We start from the raw sequence: 19,969 nt of genomic DNA, 5'->3' as shown, positions 1-19,969 counted from the left end.
GACTCCATCACACGTATGTGTACACAAGGACCCCCGTCATGCATGCACCTAAGGACTCCATCACACACATGTTGTCACAGGTGTCTTGTATTTTCTGATTCTGTGGTAAAATATCTACCCTGACAAAAACAATTTAAGAGGAAAGGGGTTTATGTTAGCCCACCTTAGGATAGAGTCCATTATAGTAGGGGAGAACACAGCAGCAAAAAGGCAAGTGGAGCCAGACTGTAAACCTCAAGGTCCACCCCAAGACTCCCACATCTAAAGGATTCTGTAACCTTCCTCTACAGTGCCAGCAGCTGGGAATGAATACTTTCAAACACATGAGCCTATGGGGGCATTTCATATTCAAAATATAAGCTCCATCATTGCATATGTACCCAGGGACACTGTGATACATCTACATACTGATGTGCACAGAGGTTCGGTCAGACCTGAGCATGGCTCAACTCCGTGCACAGTGCTGCTACACACTGCTGTCTGTAACCTCCCTGATGCCCACACTTCCTCTAGCTCAGGAGTGGTTTCCACGCTCTTCCAGTGGCCCCTCCCAGAATTAGCCTCTACTGGGCTGTGTCCCTAGGAAGGACCTGGTTGTGCATGTGGCCCATTGCTGGGCAGGTGGATGGACAGCTGGACTCACATGCCCCCAACTGCAGCTGTTGAGACCGCCTGTCCCAGTCAATTAGGCCAGCAGGCTGGGGGCAGGGCCTCTTGAGCCTGGGTGGCCTGTGATCCTTTCTTTACGGACTCTGGAGAAAGGCCTGCTCTCTGCTCTGGCCTGTCCCTTTCCTGCATGCCCTGAGCCAGTGTGTCTACCCAGTGTAGGAAGAGTGGTGGCAGGTGGTAGCAGTTGGGATAGGGCTAGGGGGTAGGTGGTCATTGTGGCAGGAAGAAACTCCCAGGGTCTCTGTCCAGGTCACTCTGCATGCTGAGTGCAAGGAGTGAAGAGGATGGGATTTTTCTGGGATGTGGATGTGTGAAGTCTAGTGTGTGGGGGAGTAGCGGCATGGCTGTGGTCTTGGAGGCTTGGAAGACATTGGTCTAGAGTTCTCTGTTCCCTGTTCCCTTGAACAGGCTTGTTTCCTGGCACCTGTCTCAGGCAAGCTTTTCTGTTTCTGTCATTGGGGAGAGGGGTATGATTCATTCCCATTTCAGGAGTAGGAAAACATACATCTAAACCAAGTTTGGTCTATGTGGTGTGAGTCTAGCCTTGTCTCTGGCTGCAGTGCTACCCCCTTAGTACAGCAGTGTGAGCTAGCCTGATATGATCTGCTCTAGCAGTCATCCAGGACCTGGCTCCCTCCCCTGCTCTGGCATAGCTGGGCTGTATAGGCTTAGATTAGGGTTAGTGTCCTTGCCAGCTCCAGGGATACTGGGCTGCTATGGCCCCTTTCTACCTCAGCTAGCTGTTCCTGCTTGTTCATCCAGAGGCCAAAGGAATAAAGTTTGGGCAATTGTTGGCCTAGCCCCTGCAGGCTTCCCAGGACCTCCCCACTTACCCAGCTCTTCCGGGTCTGGTTTGACTTAAGCCTGTCTTGGTGGAGCAGCAGCTGAGCGGATGTGGGGGGTGGCCCAGGCTCTCAGGAATGTGACCCTCCCCCTCTCTCCCAGCTAGCAGTCTCTTGGCCCAGAGACACAGGCCCCACCCTGGCTGGCCCCTGGCCCAGCTCCTGACAGAGCTAGCCTATGGCAGGGTGCTGGGTTTTGCTGCCCTTGCTGCCCCAGGTCTGTTCTTCCCCTTTACTGTGGGTACAGAGAAGAACAAGCTCACTCCAGCCTTATACCCAGAAATAAAGATAGGCCAGATGGGTTAGAAGCTGCAGGTAGATGCTAGGTTGCACAGTGGGTAGAAGCAAGCTGCAGGTCCTGTGCCAGGAGACTGTGCCTGGGCCCAGCTGAGCTGGGCAGACGCACCCCATGAGTCCCATCTTGAAAGCCCCCATGGGTCTCTCTGTTAATTAAATACATTTGTTTGGTAAAAGCAACTAAAAATACTTGCAGCACCAAGGCTGCAGGAGAGGAGCAGGCTAATTAGCGCCTGGCTTGTTTGGGATCTGAACTATTATTTCCATGCTGATGAGATCCCCTTCTCCCTGCCACTTTCTTGTTAGGGTATCCCTCATCCCAAGACACCAAGGCCAGCCTTGGCCTCTCTATTTGTGAGCCCCTGCTCTTGTTCCTCGGCTATGCTGATCACAAGGTCTCCTCCTGCCCTTTTTTTTTTTAAGATTTATTTTTATTTATATGAGTACACTGTAGCCTTCAGACACACACCAGAAGAGTGCATCAGATCCCATTACAGATGGTTGCTGGGAATTGAACTCAGGACCTCTAGAAAAGCAGACAGTGTTCTTAACTGCTGAGCCATCTCTCCAGCTCCTCCTGCACTCTTACCTCAAACCTGCTTTCTTTCCCAAGCCTCACAGTGGCCCACGAAAGAGGCTCCTGCTTGCCAGGGTCTCAGCAGCTAGATGGTAGGCACTGTAGCCTCCATGCACCCTACCACTGAGTTTTGGTGTCTGGACTGGTAGAGGAACCAAGGCACACCCACCTGTCCAATACGTCTTATCTCCCTGCCCTTGGGGTGAACTGGGTCAGCCTTGCCTCATTCTGAACCAACCTGGTTCTTTCTGGGCTTTGGTGGGGAGGTGCTTGTAAGAGAGCTCGGACCCTTTACATCAGGTGAGGTAGGTCTAGGATTGATTATTATTGGCCTGCCTGATTGAGCATCCTTTGCTACCACAGATTCTGGTGGACCTTGCAAACCCCAGCGGCAGGCCAGCCCTGGCTTATGAGAGTGTGGTGGCTCAGGAGGGCAACCCTATCCTGCGTGACCTGGTCCTCAGCCCCAACCGCCAGTACCTCTATGCTATGACAGAGAAGCAGGTGGGTGCTGCTGGCTGCTTGGCCACGAGCTTTTAGGGTGACTGGGGTGGTATCCCAAGTCAGAGACCCCAGTCATAAGGAAACTGAGGAATGGCTTGGCTTGCCTGGGGTCAAAAAGCTGCTTTTCTCCCTGGAGGTGTCCTATTGGCTATAAAACCTGACATGTCACTCTATAGACAAATGAGCAATGGACCTGCTAGGAGGTGTGGTTATGAGGGCTCCATGCCATTCATGTAGCCTCAGACTCCCCAGGGCCTGGTGTGGAAGGCCCTTTTTCTCTCCCTGTGACCTCTAGCCGTGGAAGTTGGTACTTGGGTTACTGCACTGTCCAAGCACAGATGCCTTTGGAGGACTGAACTGGGACGCTGGGCTGGGCTTACCTGGCTCAGGCTCTGGCTGTCTACAGTGGGTTGTGACTATGTCCTTAGTGAGACATGGCCAGCCTGGCTTGCCTAGGTCTTCAAGGCTGTGTTCTTATGTGCCCAACGTTAACAGCTTGATGCCTCCTCTTGTCCTTCTATGTAACTTGGTGTCCCTATGGCAAATGGACAGGTAGTAGTTGGAGAGGATCAGGCAGGATGCCAGGCTTTCTGGTCAGCTCTTGCTTCTCCTCTGCAATCCTTCTTAGTTCTACCTCTGGGGTCCTGAGAACTGGGGAGACCCAGAGTTGGCCTGCTCCTCTGAGCACCACTGGGGCTGCCCTCAGGCTTCCTTCAGCAAGCTGACAAGTCTCCATTTCTCAGTAGTCCAGGCCGTGAGGGAGTCCAGACAGGTGGAGACAAGTGTGGTCACAGCTGTAGGTCTCAGCTAGCTGCCTGCCCTGGATCTCTTGTCCCTTTCGACACACTTGGCTGAGGCAGCCTGGGTTTTGAGTACTCTGAGCTCCTTCAGGATGGCCTGGGAGCCTGAGATGGGCCTAGATAGGCCTCACACTCTGATCTTTTCCCAGGTGACACGGGTACCTGTGGAAAGCTGTGTCCAGTATACTTCCTGTGAGCTGTGCCTAGGGTCTCGAGACCCCCACTGTGGCTGGTGTGTCCTGCACAGCATGTGAGTCTGGGAGGTCTGGCTTGAAGAGGTGGGTGACATTTGGCCTAGTAGTCCCCAGAAGCCTGCTGTGTGTATCTCAGTCATAGCTGCCCTAGGTCTCATTTGACCGCACTGACAAGTGATGGGGATGTTACCAGGTATGGGCAGAGGAATCCATGCCCTAGCCCAGGGACCCCTTTCCAGTGGCCCTGGAGACTCTGGATCTACAAGTCCAACCTAGGCACATTCTTCCTGCAGCTGCTCTAGACAGGATGCCTGTGAGCGGGCAGAAGAGCCGCAGCGTTTCGCCTCTGACCTGCTGCAGTGTGTGCAGTTGACTGTCCAGCCACGCAATGTGTCAGTCACCATGTCCCAGGTGCCGGTGAGTGTGGCTGTTGGAGATGGCTGGGGGGGGGGGGGGCGGTGGGTGGAGCAAGTGGGGCAGGCAACCACTTACCCACTCCTGTCATGGCCAGCTCGTGCTGCAGGCTTGGAATGTGCCTGACCTCTCAGCTGGTGTCAACTGCTCCTTTGAGGACTTCACAGAGACTGAGAGCATCCTGGAAGATGGCCGCATCCATTGCCACTCACCTTCTGCCCGGGAAGTGGCGCCCATCACACAGGGTCAGGGTGAGTGGGTACTATACAGGAGGAGAGTCAAAAGCCAGAGGTGTGTGTGGAGCCAGACAAAGCTTCAGAAGGGGTCAGAGTGGAGGGGGGGATATCTGTGCTGCACGTGAGGAAAGCCTGGAGGTGGTTTGAGCACATGCCTTTCTTTCTGCCTGCTATGGTTCATTTTCAGTCAATGCTTGACAAGTAGTCCAGCGATGCCTTTTAGCCCAACCTTCATGAGGGATCTGTGTTCTGATTCCTTACTGGCCAGTTAAGGAAGGAGCATCATCCACCTGGAGTTGGTTTATATCTGGGCTTTCTCTGTGGGTGCCAGGTCTGTATAGCCCTGGTGGCTTAGCTTTCATGTTCTGCAGGAGACCAGCGGGTGGTGAAGCTCTACCTCAAGTCCAAGGAGACAGGGAAGAAGTTTGCATCTGTGGACTTTGTCTTCTATAACTGCAGTGTTCACCAGTCGTGAGTATCCCTAGATCCTGCCCTTGCTGCAATTGCATCCCTGTGGTCTCGCTGCAAACACTTCTTTGCAGGCTTGCTCTCCTGCAGCTGGCATTCAGTCAAGCAGACAGGATAAGAGGGTCCTCAAAAGCAGCGTGCCAATTGAAGAGCTAGCTGGGTAAGGCCCTGAGAGGGCAGCATGGAAGGAGGCAGTGGCTGGTGTTGCAGACCTGTGCAGAGCTGTTTTAGGAACGGGGCAGAAGAGTGAAATATGACCTACAAAAAGCCCTGCTGGCCACCAGAGTGGGGCCAGGGGCTACAAGGGAGACATTGATCTGGGCCATTGTGGAACCCAGACATGACAACTCAGTGTGTGTTGACTCAGCCTGGAAATAGTTGCTGCACAGTAGGGCACCCAGACATTGGCTTCTGCCTAGTTCTTGGGGATTCTGGGTGGGCATAGGGAGTTGGGCAGGGCCAGCATTGTTTGCTTCTTCTTATGTTGGCTGTGAGTACCTGCTTCAGGTACAAGGAAGCTGGGGACATATTAAGGTCCATTACTAGCCAGGGCACTGGTCAAGAGAGGGTGCTTAGAAGACCAGGCCAAGGGTGGTGATTTCAGAGAGAATTTTATTAGGCTTGGCCTGGGACATGGCATTGGCTGGCTTTTCAATCTTGCTTTCATTTATTGAGGTGCTCCCAGGGCTTTCTTGGAGTTGTCTTCAGGAGCAAGGTGACTAGAACTAGTAGGGCTGTCCTGTAGGACAGTGAGATGTATTCTGGAGACCATAAGGCTGTCTCTTTGCAAGTGCCAGGATTGTGAGATGCACACTGAACAGCTCCTACCCAAGTAGAACAGGTTTAGATAGGACAGGCAGAGGTGGACTGAGATCTGAGCAGTTAAGGGAGCCACTCCCCAAGTGCACCAGCTTGAGCCCATTGATGTGGGGAGTGTGACACGTGCTTCTGGTGTACTTACAAGTAAATTCTGGTTCTGTTAATGGTGGCTGGGGTGACTGCAGAGACTGTGCTGGGTTGAAGAGGAAGAGAGTCAGAGGAGGTACAGCAGGCAGCAGGTCTGGTGACCTCAGCCAGCGGCAGCTATTGCAAAGGCCCTGAGGTGACACTCCAAGGATAAACAGTACACTAGGTTCTCATGGTGGAAGCACATGCTGAAATAGGCCTAACTGTCCCATTTTCCCTCTGCAGCTGCCTGGCATGTGTCAACGGCTCCTTCCCCTGCCACTGGTGCAAATACCGCCATGTTTGCACCAACAATGCGGCTGACTGTGCCTTTCTGGAAGGCCGGGTCAATATGTCTGAGGTAAGCTGGATAAGTGGCCTAGAGATTTCAGAAGTAGCAGTGACCCTCAGTGTATCACCCAACAATACCCATGGGTGACTAGGGTGCCAGTTGTATGCTATGAGGTGTGACCATGGTTGGGACAGCTTCCTGAATGTCATAGCCTGAGGCCAAACTGGGACCATTTGCTGGTGGCTATGGGTGTCCTCTGTAGTCCTTGGGAGATAAAGGGCCCTGTGGTAGCTTGTACCAGAGAAGCCTGACCAGCATGTTTCATAATAGTTCTTTTCCCAAACAGGGAGGGAAGTTAACAGTGGAGCTGTGGGGGTTCTGAAGCTCCACATGGTAATTGCTGCTGAGTCTGACTGTATGAGTGGCAAGCCACTTCTCCTATGACATCCTGGAACCTATGACATCCTGGGCATACAGGCCTGCATGGATAGGAGGTTGGGAATGGATTCTAGGGTCCATGTTGGTGTGGGGCCAGGACTTAAGTCAGGACCCATTCATTTCACCGTGAATATTATGCTGGGTTTGGGAAGGGGAGGCCATGAATTCTCTTACTTGTGCCAGACTGGACTTACCCGGAAAGCTTGACAGAAGGTCATGTATGAGTGGGGCCCCATAGGCTGCCCTCCTCTGTCCCTCCTTCCTGTACTCTCCCATCATCCTGCTGCTTCCTGGCCTGATGTGTCTGTCCTAGGACAAGGTGGCAGTAAAAGGCAAGACCCTGGACCTAATAGTGATGGGGGCTGTAACAGTGGGTGGAGCCAGGGTCACAGTGGTGGGGTTGGGGTTGCGTTTCTAGGAGGGTAACAGTCAGAAAACTGGATCACAGTATCTAGGATAGGAAGTAAAAGCCAAGTCAGGGGCCTTGGGACCTGGCCAGGGCTGGCCTAAGGCCACTCCCAGAGGCCCATGCAGAGCCCTAGACAGCAGTGTGCTGGTAGAAGGCAGGGGAGACCCCTGTTGGTGGTTCCTGAAGCCAGTGTGGTCCAGTTTTCTTCTCTGATGTCCCTCTAATCCTGCTCTGAGTAGCCCATCACCTCTAGGAAGTTTTATTAACAGAGGAAACTCTCCCTGGAGTGCCAGCCCACTCAGGTTCTCATACCCAGGCAGCCATAGTATTCTGGGTGGAATGGGCAGCATAGAACCTGATTTGTCTGCACAGGGAAGGATCTTTTGGGGAATGAGTTTATCCCATGTGAGCATACTCTTCTTTAGTTGCAGCTTCGTATAGGTCAGCAGTGTTAAACAGCCATAGACATAGCATATACAGGGTCAGGTAACACACCTCATCTCCCTGCCTCTGGCTCTGGGGGATTTCATGCAGATTCACATAGTCCTGTGACTTTCTGACCCAAGATCCTATTCTGTGCTCAGAATACTGGCTTGAAGATGCAGAAAGACCTGTAAGCACTCACCTTGCCACCGTGAACTCTGGGCTCGCTGAACAGGTAGTGAGACGGGTAGCCAGCATGGGATTGTAGGCCCTACAAGGAACCTCAAAGAAACTCAGTCATCAGAGCTCATGCTGACAGTCTTGGGGACCTGGCATGTCCTAATAGTTCCACATTCTGACTTTGCTGTAGGAGTGCAGAGTGGCCTTCCACACGAGGTCCATTATATGGCCTCCCCAGTGGCCTGGTGGGTCTCACTCTTGGCTTCTCTCCCTTGCTAAGCCCTAGAATGACCTCTGAATTCCCAACAGAGAAATAGACTTGTCTGCGTGAGGGAGAGGGCTATGGGTCAGATAACTAGGAAGCTGACCTGAGTCGTAAAACATCCCTTGTCTTGGCTACTTCCAAGTTGGTCCTGTAGTGAAGGCATAATCAGGAACCCTTAGGCAGGGACACTGGGTCCACTCTGAAGTGTTTGCCAGTGTCTCCCAGGCATACCTTGGGCTGCTGAGAAACAAGGAATCAGTTAGACCTTTCAGGGCTGTTGGTCCCTGAGCCAATAGACCCCAAAGGCTCTGTGACCTCATGTGCCTGGTGGGATTAATTCAGCTTGACCCTGTGTGCCCCACAGGTCCCACTCAGCCTGGCCTGTGAGGTCTAGAAACCATAATTAAAAGATGCGCTGCTGGGCTTGGATAGGTTACAGGAAGCTAGGTGAGGTGGAAACTACACCAGGGGCCCAAGCAGGTCTTCCATCCAGAATGTGGCTGGTGGAATGAACACTGGGAAGACAGTGTTGGGTTAGTGGGGCAGGCAGGAGGATCTGGCTAGGCTCCATTCAGCCATGTCTGTTCTCTGTCTGCTGCACTCACACAAAGATATTGCAGGGGTGGATGGTAAGCTCAGCTCAGAGTGGCTGTTGGGGGCTCAGGAGAGGCTGTTCTCTCAGCTAGGTCCCATCACAGCCTGAGTCTTGGGGTATAGTCACCAAGTGCTCCTCAGGTGGTACAGGAGACAACAGTGTGGATGTGGCCCTGCATTTCAGTGTCTTCACCAGGGCTGCCACCTGAGTTGCGGCTGGTGGCCAATGAACATGGGCATCCCACAGTCTTACCCACTGAGCCTGTCCAGATCTTCTGGGGTCAAACCATGAGGGGCTGGGTCAGAGCTCAGGCTCTTCGGGCCCTGCGGAGCAGATCCTGGGCCTACGTCTTGGGAGCCAAGGCAGTCCCCAGGGATCAGGCCTGTTTTCAGCATCCCTATTTAAAGCTGCTCTACATGCTCCCATGGGGCGCCTCCTCCTGAGGCTGCTGCCAGCCATGCTGCAAGCAAGCTAGGCATTGCATCAGTTATTGTTGCCGAAACTCTGGCCCTGGGGGGCTCTGGCTGTTTTTCTACAGGACCCAGGCTATTTTTACATTTCCCAGGCCCCCAGCTGAGAGCCTGCTACCCCAGCACCTGTTTTTGGCTCCTGCTTCAAGTCTTTGCAGCTGTGGGCCAGATGGGGTACCTGTGGCCCCTAGAGTAAGTAGTGGGGTCCTAGGATATGGCAAGAGTAAAAGATTAGCCCCATGCAGCCATAGCCTGGTGGGAGCAGGACCTGAAGACCACTGTTTTTGCAGTGCCCAGATCATAGTGACACAGGGAACCTGGGCTATGTGAGTCACCATAGCCTGAGCCACAGTGGGACTTGCACCTCTTGCTGCCACCAGACCCAGCTCAGCTAGTGCTTTGCTGTCCTCAGGACTGCCCGCAGATCTTGCCTTCTACCCACATCTATGTGCCAGTGGGTGTGGTGAAGCCCATCACCCTGGCCGCACGGAACCTGCCACAGCCACAGTCGGGTCAGCGAGGATATGAGTGCCTTTTCCACATCCCAGGCAGCCCAGCCCGTGTCACTGCACTGCGATTCAACAGCTCCAGCCTGCAGTGCCAGAACTCCTCGGTGAGTGCATAGCTGTCGGGGCCGGGTGGGTTGTTCCTCAGTGAGAGCAGAGCTGTAGGGGACGGGGGGCAGGAGGGGTGCTCCATAGGTGAGAGCATAGCTCCCAGAGGGCCAGGTGGGCTGCTCCATGCTTTGGAGTGGGCCATTGCCCACCCGGTCCCAGACCTGATTTGCTAGCAAAGAAAGGCCAAGATGGCTTATGTGGCCAGGTGGGCCCTTGGAAGACCTGAGGGCTCTCTTGGCTTCCTTGCCAACACTGAGTCTTCGGGTGAGGTTGGAGTGTAGCTGAGAGGGACAGTGGTGGGGATGCACCATCAGGTTCTTAAGTGAAATAGCCAAATAAAGTGGCCATAGATCAGCAGGTGGCCTTACTGGGTAGATAGGGAAAACCCATGGTGGAAATCTCATACCTCATAGTGACATTCCCAAAGTTGCCCTGAGTTTAGCAAGTCTAGTACTGAGGACTTTTCTAGAGCAGAGTTCTTTAGAGAACAAACCCTTTCTGGATGTGCACAGGACACCTGAGCTCAGGCTTTGAGCTCTCCTCTGGTTCCTGACTACTGGCAGGCCTCATTTTCCCCTCTGTCCAGGAAGTGTATAGTCAGGAGGACAATGAATTTTTTGGACCAGGCTTTGGCCCAGATTGGCAGAGCTGTGGACACCAGGTTGTTGGCAAGACTTTAGTCGTCTCTACCCCTGGTTCCAGCACCCTTGGCTGACAGGGATATCCTACAGGGCATGAGTTGGGGTCAGAGTAGACAGCTCTTTACCAAACAGGGAAGGCTACACTCTCCCCTTTCACTTCCAATCCTTCTCTTACTGGCTCCCCACACAACCTGCACCCCACACATTCCCCTCTGACTCTTATCACCTCTTTTTCTTGCTTCTGCTTCCTGTGTCTCTCCATCCCTGTCTCTGTTGTCCTCTTCTCTGCAGACCCCCATTTATCTTCCCTTCAGCAGTGTTTAAAGGGAAGAAAGGGTATCAGGAAATTTGATAGGATCCAATTAAATTCCTTGAGATAAAATAGTGATGAATTGCTGAACTACCCCTTTGAGATGCCAAGCTTCATGCCTCGGCCCAAACACAATACAGAGCTGAGGTCATCAGCTGCAGAAAGTAGGAGGGAACAAAGCCTAGGCCCAGCCCTTGAAAGGGGCTGTTACCCGAAGTGCAAGCCAACCTGGGGAGAGGTGGAAACAGCACTCATTCCCCAGGACAGTGGCCTTTCAACCTAGACTTAGGCTGTGGGGTTTCAAATACCTCACACTTCAGAAGTCCTGGCCAACTCAGCAGACAAATACTCATGTTCACAGAGCCTTCCTGATGCTTTTGGGCTCAGCTAAAGATGGCCCTGCTATTGGAAGTAGTGTCTGAGATAGCTTTGGAGGATAACATTTGGAGACTGGCAATTGATGTGGTTTCTTCATGGCTATAGGAGACAGAACTTGGCAGAAGCCATGTCTGGAAAGATGACCAGAAGAGCTGGGTGTGTTCTAGTCCAGTTTGCATGTAGGCAAACCTATTCAGTAGTCAATGTTCAGAGATGTTGAGGGGCGCCCATAGGCACCATTGACCCTCCGTGTAGCATGGGGGGGGGCACCACCTTAAGCATGACCACTGTGCTTGCTTCCAACAGTACTCCTATGAGGGGAATGATGTCAGTGACCTGCCTGTGAACCTGTCGGTTGTGTGGAATGGCAACTTTGTCATTGACAACCCCCAAAATATCCAGGGTGAGTAGCAGGGCTGGTGGCCTGGATGGGGGATGGTGCATGGGTCCGTACTGACTAACCTTCCCACCGTCATAGCCCACCTCTACAAGTGCCCAGCCTTGCGCCAGAGTTGCGGCCTCTGCCTCAAGGCAGACCCACGCTTTGAGTGTGGCTGGTGTGTAGCTGAGCGCCGCTGTTCCCTACGCCACCACTGCCCAGCTGACTCACCAACCTCCTGGATGCATGCCCACCATGGCAGCAGCCGCTGCACAGACCCCAAGATTCTCAAGGTAGGAGCTAGAGACCTAGTCCAATACCTACCCAGCCCCACTCTTGTAAGCCCACCCACAGTCTCCTCCCACCTGGCACGGTAGACCTTGCTATGTCTGTCACAGCCTCTGTCTTCCTGCAGCTGTCTCCAGAGACAGGCCCTCGTCAGGGGGGAACTCGACTGACCATCACTGGTGAGAATCTGGGCCTCCGCTTTGAGGATGTGCGGCTAGGTGTGCACGTGGGCAAGGTGCTTTGCAGCCCTGTGGAGAGCGAGTACATCAGCGCAGAACAGTAAGGCAGACTAGGGTGGGTGGTGAAGGCCTAGGGGGCCTGGGGAAATTTTTTGAAGTGCTGAGCCCCACCATGCCCACAGGATTGTCTGTGAGATCGGAGATGCCAGCACACTGCGGGCCCATGATGCCCTGGTGGAGGTGTGTGTGCGGGACTGCTCCCTCCACTACCGAGCCCTGTCTCCCAAGCGCTTCACCTTTGTGGTAAGCCCCACCCCACTGCCCTCTGCTTCCTGCTGCCCCCAGAAAGTAGTTAAGGGTACTGCAGAAGTAAGTCTGAACTCATCTCTAGTGTAGGACACTGCCCCTATTGCCCATACCTGAGCTGAACCCAGCCACAAGGGGGTGATTACCCCTGCCACCAGGGCTGCCCATGTGGGAACACAGGGTAGGGGCCCAGATGCTAGAGTATGCACCTGAGAGGGAATTCCTCCTAACAAGTCATCTTCCTGCAGACACCAACCTTCTACCGTGTGAGCCCCTCCCGTGGGCCTCTGTCTGGAGGCACCTGGATTGGCATTGAAGGGAGCCATCTGAATGCAGGCAGTGATGTAGCTGTGTCCATTGGTGGTCGGCCCTGCTCCTTTTCCTGGTATGGGGTGAGAGGAGTCAGGGGACACAGGGCTTTCCCTCCTGGCTCTGCTGTCCCCTCCTGTTGCCTGGGCAACGGATATGGAAAACCTGGTTGGGGTGATCACTATGGAAACCTAGAGGCAGTAAAGGTTGCCATGGAGATAGGGGGACCAGCCTCCAGAGTAGGAAGGGGGTGTGGCCTGGCCTCAATGAGTACTACCTATTGGTCTAGTAGCTCCTGCAAAAAAGAGGGGGACATCTCTCTTACAAGCAAAATAAAAAAGTATTTTAAAAAAGTTTAGTAGAGAAAACAGACATCTTAACAAAAGCCTCAAAGCTTGAAGTGGATAATTTTAGATTAAGGATAATAATGGAAAGGCCCTTTAAATATTTTCATGTGGTAATTACCCATTATCAAACTAATCATTGGTATTTGTAGTTGGAGGCTTGTGAGGCCTCCAGGCTGCGGTGATATAGCCAAGGGACAGGGCCTCAGAGCAGGTATTGCCTTGCTGACTGCTCATGAAGGTGACCTGTGACCCCAAACCCCAGGCCAGCTTACTGTTGCTAGGAGCAGGGCCTTTTCCAGGTATGTGTACAGTAGGGAAAGAGGGAGCTCGTTTGTTCAAGGCACTTGGTGCTCAGGGGTCTGAGGAGGTCAGTGCTGACAGGTAAGGAAGTTCAGGCCTATAGTTTAGTCTCTTTGACCTCCAGAGCCATAGCCTGCCATCTCCAAGGTCTTTATTGCAAGCCTGGCAGGGTAGACTAGGATAGCTCCTGGTACTTGTTAGAAGACAGGCTTGGCCAAGGTCTCCTGAATAGCCAGCAGCACTCGGCAGGATCCATTTCATCTATCTGCATTAGAGATTATGTCATTAGAGTACAGTGGAGGGTAAGATCAAGGGAGGTGTACACCCGGATGCAGGTGAGATCCAAGGCAGGGATAGAGAGAGGCCGGTCAGGGTTTAGGGTAGGACCGACAGTAGTGGGCACTCAAAGGCCCAAGGGAGGCCTAGGCCTTTCCCTAGGAGCCAGTTCTTAGCCACCAGTGGAGAGCTGGTGATGTGTTGACATGCTGCCTCACAGTGCCCTTACTCATCTTGACCCCATCCCAGGAGAAACTCACGAGAGATCCGCTGCCTAACACCACCCGGACAGACCCCTGGCAGCGCCCCGATTGTTATCAACATCAACCGTGCCCAGCTCTCCAACCCCGAGGTGAAATACAACTATACTGAAGACCCTACTATCCTGAGGATCGACCCTGAGTGGAGCATCAACAGGTGGGAGAGCTGCTGTGAAGCCAGAGCACCTCCCTATCCCCCACTTTGGGTCAGGGAGTACCTCTCTAGGATGTTCTATAGTGGTTTGTTCAATGGCAGCCTCCTAAGGGGGTTAATCCTGGCAAGCACTGCTCTAGCTGAGCTTTGACCCACCTGGTGACGCAGGGAGAGACTGTGTCTGTCTCTCTTCTATTTCTAGCCCTAGGGCATTGTCTGATTCCTCTCTTTTTCCATTAGTGGCGGGACCCTCCTAACAGTCACAGGCACCAATCTGGCCACCGTCCGTGAACCTCGAATCCGAGCCAAGTATGGAGGCATTGAGAGGGAAAATGTGAGTGGATACCCTGTGCCTCTGATCCCTACCTCACTCTGCTCAGCCCTCCCCTCTGGCCGTATGGGTATTTCCTAGACTGGTAACTACTGCTCTAACAACCCAGCTTCTCCCTCCCCGTGCTTACCTGTCTGCTGAGTCCTTGAGGGCAAAGTGGTTAGCTAGGGGTGGTGATCCCTGGGCCTGTCTAGCCCTCAGCCTACAGAGAATAGACATCTTGAACATGTGCTCCCTTGGTACCTAGACCATCTACACAGGGAGCTGTCATTCCCAGGGTAGGGCTGTTATTGGGTAGCTGGCCCACAATGGGAGAGCTAGCCTGCCTGAGGTCCTGGTACCTATGTCCCAGAGCTGCATGGTGTACAATGACACCACCATGGTGTGCCGGGCGCCGTCTATAGACAACCCAAAGCGCAGCCCGCCAGAACTCGGAGAGCGGCCAGATGAGATTGGTTTCATCATGGACAATGTACGTACACTGCTGGTACTCAACAGCTCCTCATTCCTCTACTACCCGGACCCTGTACTGGAGCCACTCAGCCCCACTGGGCTCTTAGAGCTGAAGCCCAGCTCCCCGCTCATCCTCAAGGTAGGTCTCAGCCTCTGTGACCTCCTGCTGCAGAGGCAGCTCTAGGATGGGGCTTGTGGAGAGACTTCAGGATTATCCTTATTTCAACCCTGACCCCTGTAGGGGCGGAATCTCCTGCCACCTGCTCCTGGCAATTCCCGGCTCAACTACACAGTGCTCATCGGCTCCACACCTTGTATCCTCACCGTGTCTGAGACACAGCTGCTATGTGAAGCACCCAACCTCACAGGGCAGCACAAAGTCACGGTACATACCCTAACCATTCTTTATGCAAAAAGCCAGGAAATCCCTTCACAGTCTGTCTGTGGTCCCCTGGAACCACCCTCCTGACTACTCACCCATACCCCTGTTAGAGCAACCCCACCTCTGAGAAAATCCCCATGGAACTGAGTTCTAATGCAGTCCCCATTCTGTCCTTGTCGTCTTTCCCACTTGGAGCCCCTCTCACTACTGGTAGCCCCACTGCCGAGTGCTTATGTGTTAACTACCTGGGCATCTGTCTGCTCCTGTCCCAGCATCTTGCACCTATTAGCCACTTTTGTCACCTGCTGGAAAAATGCTGCCCACGGGCAGGTAGATAAATGCTGTGGGTGACTTAAATGCCATTGCACAGGGCCTTGGGCTCTGAGGGTCCGATGCCCTCTGAGTACCTCTCTCCCATCTGGCAGGTGCGGGCCGGGGGCTTCGAGTTCTCACCTGGGATGCTGCAGGTGTACTCCGACAGCCTGCTGACACTGCCAGCCATTGTGGGTATTGGTGGAGGGGGTGGCCTCTTGCTGCTGGTCATCGTGGCTGTGCTCATCGCCTACAAACGCAAATCTCGGGATGCTGACCGTACCCTCAAGCGGCTGCAGCTCCAGATGGACAACCTGGAGTCACGCGTGGCCCTCGAGTGCAAGGAAGGTCAGCAGGGAGATGGGTGGGGCCAGAGCCAGGGAGGGAGTCTGAGTGCTGAGTCAGTCACCACCACTGGGCTCTGGCTCAGTCCCAGGGAGATGACAGAATTGTCCTACTGATAAAGGGACTACCTTCTGTACAGCTATAATCTAGGGAGTATGCCACCTAATTTTTTATGTCTCAGTCTCCTGGTCTGTTGAATGGGCACAGAAACAGTGCCCACTCCCCTGGATATCACATAGTAAGGCAAAGGTACATATAAGTGATCATACTCAGGCCCTGAAAGTCCCAGATAGTCACATGGTTGGCTGGGTACCTGCCCTGTCGACCGCTTTGGTGGACAAGAAGCAGACATGAGAATGGAGGCCCTTGGCTCCAACCTATAGAGGGAGATTGAAAGTCCAGTGTACATGATGCCTTCTCTGCCAACTTGTGCAGGGGCAAGACCTGCCAGAAAGGGGAGGCCAAATGCCTGGCAGCAACCAGGAAATGAAGCCATAGCACTCCACCAAACCTGCTAGTTGCTCCAGAGCCTGCCATGCCCCTCTGACTCTGGATCAGATAGAGGACTACAGGGCTGAAACCTCATAGCTCTGGAATGTTCTACAGAGTCTGCCACGCTGCCTTGTTTCTTTGACCTTGAGAGGTGGTGTGGTTTGAGATAGTGGTGTTGAGGACCCTGAGCCCATGGTATGTGTAAGGCATGGGCTGGCATAGGGCTGGAACCCTGGGGGCAATACTGGAATGTCTGTGTCACCCCTTCTACACATGGCAGGGGCTTGGCTAAAGGATTTCCCATTCCCACCCAGCCAGTGTGGGAGCCAGTGTTACTCTTCTCTGGTTAATCCCATGACAGTACAGAGGGGGAAAATGTTTTGTCCTGGACTAGAGAAGCCGAAGCACAGAAAGGCGCTTGGTTTCTTTAAGGTCAGGACCAGTGATCCTGGCCACACAGTAGGCAGACTAGGACCGAGAAGGGGAAGGGGAGCCTCAAGTGTGCTGCCCTTAACCCCACATTGCCCCTGACCCCACATTTGGGCACAGCCTTTGCAGAGCTACAGACGGACATCCATGAGCTGACCAGCGACCTGGATGGTGCTGGCATCCCATTCCTTGACTACCGCACATATGCCATGAGAGTGCTGTTTCCTGGGATTGAGGACCATCCTGTACTCAAGGAGATGGAGGTAGGGCTGCCACCTTAGAGGTCTATGGGGGCTGATGGGCAGCCAAGGGCAGGGGGCTGGTATGCCCTTCCAAAGAGAATTGGAGGGCTTGGCCAAATTGAGAGCATGGAGTCAGACCCATGTTGGAGCCAGCACAGGGTTGGGACCCTGAGCTCTGAGGCAGGGACCTGATTTCTGGGGCAGGTAGCTTGCCTTGGGTGACACCATTGCCCATAGTGCTTCAGAAAGCTGGAAGGAGACCCTGAGCATAGAACAGTGCCCCAGGCCTCACCCAAGCTAACTGCCCTTCAGCCTGAGATCCTGGTTCCTCTCCTTGTGCTTGATTGTGTGGGGCTTTCTGCCATTCACCTGCCTAGTCCCCTAGAGGGTCTAGGTGCTGAGCTTCACTGTGCAGTGAGGGCAGTCTGGCCTACCTGTGTATTCCAGGCCCACATAGCTTGGTGTCACAAAAGGCCTTTCCCCTGCCTTAGCTGTTGGAGCTATGTGCCCCAGTGGTCTGAGCAGGCCTGTGTGCTCCCAGGTGCAGGCTAATGTGGAGAAGTCACTGACACTGTTTGGACAGCTGTTGACCAAGAAGCATTTCCTGCTAACCTTCATCCGTACACTGGAGGCCCAGCGTAGCTTCTCCATGCGTGACCGTGGAAATGTGGCCTCACTCATCATGACAGCCCTGCAGGGTGAGATGGAGTATGCCACTGGAGTGCTGAAGCAGTTGCTGTCTGACCTCATCGAGAAAAACCTGGAAAGCAAGAACCATCCCAAGCTTCTGTTGCGGAGGTACAACGAGGGAAGCCTGCCTGGTTCGGTCACCGTGCGAGTCGTGGGGTCCTACCTGCTGGATGGTGGAGGTGACTCCTTTTTACCATTTGCTGCTCTTCCCACAGGACTGAATCAGTGGCAGAGAAGATGTTAACCAACTGGTTCACCTTCCTTTTGTATAAGTTCCTCAAGGTAGGCCTCAGGGGCCCAATGAGTGGAGGGAAGGGCTGGGGTGGGGAGGAAGCCAAGAAGGCACAGAGGCCAGCTCCTAGGTGTGGTGTCCCAGTCAAGCAACCAGACTACTTGCTTCTAGCTGTTTCTTGTGTCGATACAGAGGGAGGATAGACATTCTCGCTCTGAAGTCAGTGCCCAAGCTGGAGTTTGGATATAAGCTTGCATCTCTGCTTGGTACCTGGAGCGAGCTGCCAGGCTCAGGAGGAGGACGACTCCTAGACAGGCTTCTGAGGGCCTGACACTGGCCCTTGAGAGCTCCATGGTGAGGTGTGAGTTCGTCCTGGGCTTCTAGCTCTCCAGAGCTCCCAGAATTCCTGCAGGTGCCAGAGTGGGCTGGTTGATTGAACTGGTTGCCTGCACTTAAGAGACTGGGTAATTACACAATCCCAAGGTCTCTGGCTTCCTCTGACTCGTGGCCAATGGGATGCATGTCACAAGTGCTAACAGTGGGTCTGCCTGGGAGTATGACGTGTGTCGGCCCTGTCCAGTGCTCTGTGGATCCAGTGTCAAGGGTGGGGCTGGTGCTGAGTTTGCCAGCACTTGCACCCTGTCCTCCCCTAGTAGGCTGCTGCTGCTGAGCTCTGGCTGACCCTGAAGCAGCAGCACATGGGTCTGCTCAGATCCCTAGTGGGATGCCTTTACTTGTTGGAAGGAGAGCTAGTGATAGGACATGGCAGTGAGTAAGAGACAGGAGGTCTGAGAGACTGAGGGACCAGAGATGGAGAAAAGTCACCTGGATGGCACAGGGACAGCTGAGGAGAGGGGGATCTATGTGTACAGCAGCCCCCATAATAGTTAGTGTGCACATCTCCTATGAAAGTGCCGCCCTGTGGACAGTTATTTACATGCTCATTAAAGCAGGCTCTGAACCAGAAGAATCAAGGCCGAGCAAGCAAAGGCTTCTTCGGCACTCCAGCAGCTGTGCCCATGCTGGGTCTTGACACATGCTGACCCCATTTGATCCTCATTCTCCACAGTGAGGAGCGGGTGCAATTCACCCCGTTGGGTCTCAGATCCTGAGCCAGCTCTGCAATGTCTGCTGCTACAATGTGGGGAGGCAGGCTGCTTCTGGAAGTTGGCAGAGCTGACTCTGCACCTGTCATTGTGGGGAAGAAGGAGCAGAGCCCATCAGACATCTGGGACAGCCTCACAGAGGGGCAGTCGGGTGTGGGAGTGATGATGGGGTTGGGGAGCAAGGCAACTGAGGGAGCAGCAGGAAGGCAGGAAGCAAAGCTTTAGAGAAATGAAGTGGGCCATCTGCCCTAGGTTTACTCTTAGGCCCTCTCAGTCTCCTCTCAGCTCTGGTTTTTGTGTGGCCTTTTTTGCTGTACAGTGAAAACCAATACTCCAGGAATGAGTCCAGATTGGCCTGGGCTTGTTCTATCCCTGTCTGGGCCACTGAGCCACACATAGGCCTCTTGATATATGTTTGCTTTATAGTGCTAAGAGAAGATACACTTCAGCCCTCCCTTCCCTCCCTTCCCCGAGCTGCCCAGCAGGTTCTCCTGCCCAGAGTTCTGCCTTCTCTGGAGTTAAGGCTTGAGTCACATGCTACCTAGCTTTCCAGAGTGCTTCTTTCGGTCGAAGACAGCTTCCTCCACCCTTTCACGACTCAATACATGGTCTCTTTTTACCATGCCACAGACTTAAAAAATGTTTTACTGGATTAAAGTATACATAATACAAAAGACATCACATTCTAGATTTCTTTGAAATTACATTTTTATTTCTTTATTATGTGGGTAGATACCACAGTGCACATGCAGAAGTCAGAGGACAACTTGCAGAAGTGTGTTCTCTCCTCTCGTCATGTAGGTCCCAGGGATCAGACTCAACTTGTCAGAGTCAGCAACAGGCTCCTTTACTTGTTGTGTGATCTCACCAACCCTTGTCTTATTATTTGAGACAAGACCTCCCTGGATAGCCCAGGCTGACCTTGAACTCATGACCTTTGTGCTTCAGCCTCTGGAGTATGTACAGGTCACTAGAGTTAATACTTCTGTAAAGTGCAGCCCTTGTCGACATCATCTGCACCATTTGTCTTGTCAGACTGAAGTCTGTCTTCATGACACACTCCTTGTTCCTCTCCCCTTCCTCCACCATACCACCTTTATAATTTCTGCCTCTGAGTTTGACTGCTGTGGGAATGCCCTCTGAACAGATTCATCCATGATGCCCTTGCATTGCTGACTAGCTTAACCCAGGTG

At 53.4% G+C, this 19,969-nt stretch overlaps 1 protein-coding gene across 1 annotated transcript in view; it reads left to right on the top strand.

The window, feature by feature from the left end:
- The window catches only part of Plxna1 (plexin A1), a 45,626-nt gene that overhangs the window by 16,064 nt on the left and 9,593 nt on the right, over positions 1-19,969 (top strand). The window contains exons 4-23 of the mRNA XM_028781747.1: positions 2,749-2,889; positions 3,839-3,939; positions 4,177-4,300; positions 4,395-4,548; positions 4,905-5,004; positions 6,193-6,307; positions 9,431-9,631; positions 11,271-11,367; positions 11,443-11,636; positions 11,759-11,910; positions 11,993-12,113; positions 12,365-12,501; positions 13,598-13,765; positions 14,003-14,096; positions 14,446-14,685; positions 14,788-14,931; positions 15,354-15,588; positions 16,627-16,769; positions 17,290-17,546; positions 17,654-17,720. Coding sequence (XP_028637580.1) covers positions 2,749-2,889; positions 3,839-3,939; positions 4,177-4,300; positions 4,395-4,548; positions 4,905-5,004; positions 6,193-6,307; positions 9,431-9,631; positions 11,271-11,367; positions 11,443-11,636; positions 11,759-11,910; positions 11,993-12,113; positions 12,365-12,501; positions 13,598-13,765; positions 14,003-14,096; positions 14,446-14,685; positions 14,788-14,931; positions 15,354-15,588; positions 16,627-16,769; positions 17,290-17,546; positions 17,654-17,720 — 2,985 coding nt within the window. The remainder of the gene's footprint in view (positions 1-2,748; positions 2,890-3,838; positions 3,940-4,176; positions 4,301-4,394; positions 4,549-4,904; positions 5,005-6,192; positions 6,308-9,430; positions 9,632-11,270; positions 11,368-11,442; positions 11,637-11,758; positions 11,911-11,992; positions 12,114-12,364; positions 12,502-13,597; positions 13,766-14,002; positions 14,097-14,445; positions 14,686-14,787; positions 14,932-15,353; positions 15,589-16,626; positions 16,770-17,289; positions 17,547-17,653; positions 17,721-19,969) is intronic.

This window comes from Grammomys surdaster, unplaced genomic scaffold, assembly GCF_004785775.1.
Source record: "Grammomys surdaster isolate TR1022 unplaced genomic scaffold, NIH_TR_1.0 531, whole genome shotgun sequence".
NCBI lineage: Eukaryota > Metazoa > Chordata > Mammalia > Rodentia > Muridae > Grammomys > Grammomys surdaster.
This window is presented reverse-complemented; position numbering and strand designations above follow the sequence as displayed.